Below are 7007 nucleotides of genomic sequence, written 5' to 3' on the forward strand. Positions count from 1 at the left end.
AGCATCGTTTGAGCCAGCACCCATGTGAGGCGCCGGGCAGCCAGGGTGAAGGGTTCCCCCTTGCTGGAGCCTGAGTGGTGTCAGCAAGCAGCTTTCTATTTGTCAGATTAATTGCGAAGCGAGTTAATCCATGTATCCGATTTAATTTTTAAGGCTTTAATTAAAGAGCTAATGCATGGAAAAGCCGGGGAGTGGCCGGGTTGTTGTGCGATTGCTCACCCTGGGTTACACCGCAGCCGGCGCTGGCACGGGCTCCGCAGACGGGCCGGGATGTGCCGGTCACTCCCGGCACCGTGGGGATCCTGTGGATTGGGGGAGTGGCACTACCCAAACCGCAGCCATCGCCGAGCTGACCCGAGAGCAGCGTGGGGGCACCTTGGTTTGGGTGGGAGCATCGTCTGTCATCGTTTTGGGAAGCAGTGCCATTTCACCCTGTCATGAGTGCTTTTGTCCTCCCTCCTCTCTGCTGGCGAACGGCCACGCTTGCGCTGCGGTCACTGGGGTGGGATCGCGCCGGGGCTGCAGCCAGCGGGGCCGTTGGTGTGTTGATAACGCCGCTCTTAATTGCGGACCATCTGCACTTGGTAATTTAATTTTTCCTGCCTCTGCAAGGTTCCAACTCTGACGTCCTGAGGGTTATTTTAACTTATGAGCATCGTGTTCCTCCAAGAAAGGCGCTCCAGGCATTTCTCTGCAGCCCCTGCTAGAAGGTATTTTAATAACATTGTCAAAGCCCCAGGAAAAAGGACGCATAAAAACTGAAATTGCAAGGGGCAACAACAGAGCTGAGTTGCAGGGACAGCTTCCCTGCTGGCTTTTGTGTGGCGGGTGGCCTGCTGCGAGTATTGCCCCGATTATGTTAAACTGTGCAAAATTAAGAACGAGCCCTGAAGAGCACAACCTCCCGCTCACTGCGGTCGGGCCTGGCGGCGCTGGCAGCGCGTTCCGTGTTTCAGTGCATTGACACACGTTGTCTTTTGTATTTGCATGCTTATTAGTTGTTAACCCCCCCAGCTGTGCCTTTGAAGGGCTGTGGGTATGGAATTGAATTGTCAGCTCCTTGAAAAAATAATAACAACTGGAAGGTGGAAAGTCTGTTACTGTGGTACGGGGGAAGACTTGGGCGACTGGTTCACGTGGCGCCGATGGGAGCTGCTGTGTGCTGCTGGCGGCAGCCCCTGCCTTTTACCGCCCCGCTCCTCCCACCTTCTGCTCGGCTTCTTCACCCGTATTTTGCAGCTGCCCTGTGCTGGGGTGCGGGCAGGGGTGCAGGCAGGGGTGCAGGCAGGAGCCGCTGCTCCGGACGGCTCTGGCTGTGTGTCCTGCCTGCAGGAGCATCTCTGCAAATGCCCTGAAACGCTGCTCTGTTCCCCACCGAAACCCCGGGGGCTCCCATTTTTTCACCCCAGCCCAGTCCAGCAGCGCCCAGATCCATGTGCAGCCTTTAATTAGGTTTAAGCATTTCCCCCTCCCTAAAATGTAGGTCAGTCGTAATTAGTGCGAATCCTGCTGCTGCCAGCTTTGCTTTTAATTAAGCTCCTGAAGTGGAGGTTGATGCATGAGGTGCAACACCAGAGCTTCAGCTTTTTCGGCTGCTCACCAGATGCTTTGTGGTTGCTTTGGCTCGGCTGGTCCGTGCTCAGGGCCATGTGCTCCATCCCTCCCTCCCGCTCGTGGCAGCCAGTCACCCTTGGGGCACGGCCACGCTGGGAACGTGGCTGCGTCCCCGGGCACAGCCATCCCTCGGCACACGCTCCTCCGAGCTGGGGGTGCTGGGGCTGCGTGAGGAAGGGCGCTTGTTTGGTGCAGTTTTAACATGAAGCTCCTGGTGTCGTTGTCCCTTGTCATCACCCATCACACCAAGCGTCCTCTTCCCCTGCGAGGGCTGCTGGTGCTTGTGCAGAGATCTGGAGCAGCCAGGCGCTCCAGGGCCAACAGGGACGCGCCAAGAGCTTTCCAGCCTCTGCAGCTCCTGGCACAGTGTCCCTGCTGCGGTCCCTGGCAGGTGACATCGGCGGCTGATTGCCACCGATTGGGGACGGCGTTTGGGTGAGCATCACACTGGTGTGGAGCCCATGGGGCTCCCACCCCCTCCGCCTTGCAGGATGTGCCAGCACCTCTGGTGCTGCACCGGCTCCTGCAGTAGCACCCGGGTTTTTGGAGGGCAAACTGAGGGGAGAAACTGGATCTTCTGCAGAAGGTAAATCTGCTCTGTCTCACCCATGGAAGGGGTGCCTGGCAGCGCAGTTCTCCGTGCTCTGGGATGGCAGCTCCTCCGCTCGGATTTTCTCAGTGCAGTTGACCATGGTACGTGTTTGCACCCCAGCGATGGCTCGCCTGGCGGCAGTGGGAACCCTCAGTTTTGAGCCCTTCAAGCCTTCAGCGGCCCTGGCTTCGTGTCCTGGGGAAAGGCTTGGCTCCATGTGTGGGGCACGGCGAGCTGGTCCCGAACCCCCATCCGGCCCGCTGAGCCCGTCTCGGCTCCCCCACCCCGCAGCCTGCCAGCATATTTTTACCGCTCCCAGGCTGTGAATCACTCCCCTCCCTCGTCTCGGTCGCTGCCTCTGAAGGTATTTATAAACCGCAATCGTCTCCCCTGCGCCTGCTTTAGCAGACTGTGCAAATTTAGCGATCCGGCCCACTCCTGCCCTCTCCTCCTCGTCCGTGTCCTCACTGTTCGGCGAGCGTAGATGTGCAGGAGCCAGGGTGCTCCCTCTGCCCTAATTAAAAACATCCAAACGAAGAGCCGCACTGGCGCTGTCCTGGCAGGGTGATGGCAGGCGCTGGCACCCCGAGGTGCCCGGTACGTGGTGCCGAGCAGTGTGGGATGGGGTGGCCCTTGGCACACGTCTGCCACCGTTTGCCTGGGAAGGTTTTGGTGGTGCTGGAGCTGGTGGCATGCGCGGTGCTGGGGGTGAGCCAGGGCAGAGCCTGTGCTCCGGCCGGTTGGTGCTGGGGAAGGCGGGGAGTGGGGCAGAGCTGGCGGAGCCCGGCCAGGGTCAAGGCAGCCCTGGGCATCCCACACTGATGCGCTGTTCCCTGGTGATGGTTTTGTCATGTCCTGCTGATTACCATGCTGGTTTCAGTGGATCAAGCAGGCAAATTAATCTCTTCTCAACTCCTTCCCCTGGGATTGCTGGATTGTTGGGATTGGGTTTCATTAAAGCTTGGAGAGCCTGGTGCAGCTTGCCAGGCCAGCAGTCACCCTGGGATGCGGTCAGGATCCATCCCCTGCCCTCGCTGGCTGGCACGGCCGCCCCGGGGGGCACTGAGGGGCTCCCCCCACGGCTCCTGTCTCTGCCAGGGGGTGCTCCAGGCCATTGCAAAAACTTTCCTGTTGGCTTTGGAGAAAACCCCGTGGGGCAGTGCGGAGGGATGCTGCCCCCTCTCCTCCTTCCCACCTTTCCTGCTAAAAATAAGGAAAATGGGGAAAAAAAAAAAGCCAAACAACCAAGCCTGAGAGACAAACCGGTGCTCGCTGGGAGAAAAATGGGTACAAACAGCAGGAAGAGGAGTTATTTTTAAGTTGCTAACTGAATATGGAGTAGTTGGCTGCTCTTTGGAAGGTCGTTAAGGTGGGATGCTGGTGCTTGTTAATTTATTGCCAGAGGTCTTCTAGCCCGAGCCACGCTCCACACTAAATCAGCCTTGCAGATGGGAGGGTTTAACTACCCAAAGAGACACGACTTGCGGCAGACACGGGGAATGATTTTCCGGCTGCAATGGCTCCATCGGGCACAAATGGCTCCATCAGGCTCCATCGGGCGCTGGGACTGGTGTATGCAAGTTCAAAAAACAGGGAGCGGAGATCAGCTTGGGGGCTCAGGCTGCACCTGTGCCCCCGGGACCCTCAGTGCCCCTCACCTCCCTTTCTCTTCTCTTTCAGAATAAGGTGCTGACGGTGGATGGGGTGAAGGTGAAGCTGCAGGTACGTCCCCGTGGCCCTGGTAGCAGCTCCCTTGCCCCCTCCCCCCCCCCCCACCGTGAGTGTTTGGGGCTGGGCAAAGCCTCTCAGCAGAGGAACACCCCAGAAGCAGGTCCCCCATCTCCACCCTTTGCCGTCAGCGTCTCCTGCCCTGGGGCAGCCTTACAAGCCCTTCCAGCTGCTCTCTCCCCTCGTTGGGAGCCTGCTCGAGTCTGGGGGCTGCTCTGGCAGCCGTGACCCCCGTCCCAGCCCATCCGCCTCCTGGCCGGTGGCTCCAGCTGGAGCTGGTGAGACCGGAGCAGCGCCTGCGGGGTTTGCCAGGTGTTTCCAGGCAGCTCCTGCTTTTGATGGTGAGAGGGACAGAGCTCCTCAGAAGGGATCCACATCCCCTGGCTCAACCTGCGTCCAGCCCGTGGGACAAGTGGGAAACTTCATGTCCCTCCCCCTCCAGCCCCCTGAGACCGGATCGTTTCTCTGACCCCTTTGCCCAGAGCTCACTAACAACGTTAGCGCTGATCTTCCCCTGACAGCAGCGTGGCACTCTGCAAATGTATCGCTGCATTAAAAACTGATAAATTAAATCAGCCGGTCCCCACACATCCATCTGCTGGATGGATTTTCTGATTAAGGGACATGCTGGGAGCCCTTTGCCACGCACCGTCATCTCCATGCACTGAGGAGCAGGGAGGTGCTGCTTCAATATTTGTTGCGCTTGTCATTTTTCCTAGTGCTGTCCCTAGAAGTAAAAGGCTGAAGGAGCTTCCTGGGCTTGCACCGTGCCATTTCCTTCGGTGTTGGTTTTGGTGCTGGGTGGGTCCCTCAGCCCGCGTGGCTGCAGGTCATGGCTGACCCCCCCATTCCCATCTGCCTTCCAGATCTGGGACACGGCCGGGCAGGAGCGCTTCCGCAGCGTCACCCACGCCTACTACCGGGATGCCCACGGTAAGCACGGCCACCTCTGCTTCCCGGGGGGCAGCCCCCTCCCTCCGGCTTTTTGGGGCCTCAAGCCACGACTCCAGGCCAGGTGAATCAGGATCACCTGAGTGGTTTCCCCGTGGGAAGCAGCCGCTGAGGATGGAGGAGCCTCTGCATGTTGAGGTGCAAACGTTACGTGCCTAAGGCATTGCCCGTACTGGATTTAAGTGTGTTGCTTTATATTTTACAGCAGGGCCCCCAGTGATGCTTTAAGGCCGTGTCCCCAGGCGTGACCCGCAGCGGGGCGTGCGCTGCCTCGGGGAACGGTACAGAGCAAACTCTGAGCCATGGGCTCTGCTTGGCCGAGCTCCGGTCCGGCAACCACGGCACCAGCACTAATGCACCGTCCCTCTCTCCGCAGCCCTGCTCCTGCTCTACGATGTCACCAACAAAGCGTCCTTTGACAACATCCAGGTACAGCAGCCCCCCTGCACCCCTCCTGCCCATCCGTCGTGTGTGATGGGCTGGGTGGCCGTTGTGGGTTGGCCCCGGGGGGGTGTGCATGCTGCAGGAGATGCGTGTGGGAGGTGTGAGCCCAAATCGAAGGGTGGGGGTTGACACCAAGCGCCTGTTTGACAGCGGGTCTGCCTGCAAGGACAGCAGAGGATGCACAGAGGTTTTCCCTTTCACAGCAAATAAAACGGGGGGTGGATTCACTTCACTGGCAAATTAATGCTGTGTGTAATTACAGCACTGGCTGGAGAATTGCTCTGGTAAATGAGCGCAGGCAGCTTTACCAAGTGAGCTGCTCCCTCGTGCTCCTCTGCACCTTCGGGTCCCGAAAGGCCAGGCTTGCGGGGCGCGTTGCCACCTTAGTTAGTTGCCACCTTAGTGCCAAACCCAGGCAGGGGAGAGGGTCGCATCCTGCTGCCTGCTCCTCACCCCCAGCAGACCTTGCCATCCCTGCCCCTTGTGCTGCCCGAGTCTGCTGGCCCCCCTGGCTGCCCCTGAGCCCCTGTGCGGGTGCTTCAGTGGTGCTGGGGTGCGGTGTTGGAGCAGAGGGCTCTGTTGAATCTGGCGGCGTGGGGAGAGCAAATGCCACCCGTCGCTGTGCAGGGGGCAGGAGGACCTGGCACCGTGTCCCTTCCTCTCGCCCTGCCAGCCCTGTGTGGCTGTTGGGGACCACCTACGCCAGTGCCGGCAGAGCACACCGTGAGCCCCGGGCGCAATTAGCCCTGAATGAATGGGATGTAATTGCTCATGTCCTGGACGTGGAGTACACCATGTGCGGCTGTGGCGAGCAGGCTGTCTGCCTGCAAAAACACCCTGTTCAGTAGCGCGGGAGGTGCCGTGCCGGCATTAACACCTCGGGGCAGGGAGCGGGGAGCCGTGATCCGCCACACCGGTGCCTGGGGGGTCTGGCACCACCCTGGCCCCAGGTGCCTGGAGCTGTCCCTGCTCTGGAGCACCCTTCCGTCGGCCCCGTGCCTGACACCCCCCTGCACCCACAGTGCCGGTGGGGGGGATGGGGCATGTCCTGCCACCCTGCTCCCATGTCACCGGCGCTTCCTGCAAGCATGGGAGCTGGGGACTGGCCAGCAGTGGCATTTTCCAGCTGGATGGCTCAAGGAGAGGCGCCTGCTGCCAGGCGTAATGGAGAGCGAGTGCTGGTTGTTACCCAGGCTGTGGGTCTGCACTGAGGTTGTCATCCTGCAACCAGATGGAAAAATCACTTGGAGGTTTCACCGCTGCTGGGGAACGTGGCCCCAACTTCAGCATCGGCTCTCGGGGATCCAGGAGGAACGGCTGCGGGAGGGACGCCCAAGGGCACCCGTGGCCCTGGTGGGGGGAATGAGCGCCCAGGGCGAGGGTGAGGCACTGGAAAGAAGGATGGAGGGGGAGCAGTGCCAGAAGGGAGCTGAGGGCATTCTCAGGAATGGCCGAGTGTCCCTTGGACCAACCCATCTGTGGAGCTGAGCGCCCTGAGCCCAGCCAGGGTGTGATGGGGTCCCAGGGGCTCCCTCCGTGTGCACTGGGGTCCCGGTCTAATCCCAAATCATCCCTTGCTTTCCTGGCCAGATGGGGATGATGCAGTATGCTGTTGGGTGAGGAGCAGTGGTGGAGCAGGGATCGCCCAGTGCTGATGCTCAGAGGCGGGGCACAGGCT

General features: G+C 60.1%; 1 protein-coding gene across 1 annotated transcript in view; it reads left to right on the top strand.

The window, feature by feature from the left end:
* Positions 1-7007, top strand: part of RAB26 (RAB26, member RAS oncogene family) — a 27859-nt gene that overhangs the window by 17377 nt on the left and 3475 nt on the right. Inside the window, exons 2-4 of the mRNA XM_009648078.2 lie at positions 3887-3928; positions 4801-4867; positions 5262-5314. Coding sequence (XP_009646373.1) covers positions 3887-3928; positions 4801-4867; positions 5262-5314 — 162 coding nt within the window. The remainder of the gene's footprint in view (positions 1-3886; positions 3929-4800; positions 4868-5261; positions 5315-7007) is intronic.

This window comes from Egretta garzetta, unplaced genomic scaffold, assembly GCF_000687185.1.
Source record: "Egretta garzetta isolate BGI_Z169 unplaced genomic scaffold, ASM68718v1 scaffold71, whole genome shotgun sequence".
In the NCBI taxonomy this organism is placed as follows: domain Eukaryota; kingdom Metazoa; phylum Chordata; class Aves; order Pelecaniformes; family Ardeidae; genus Egretta; species Egretta garzetta.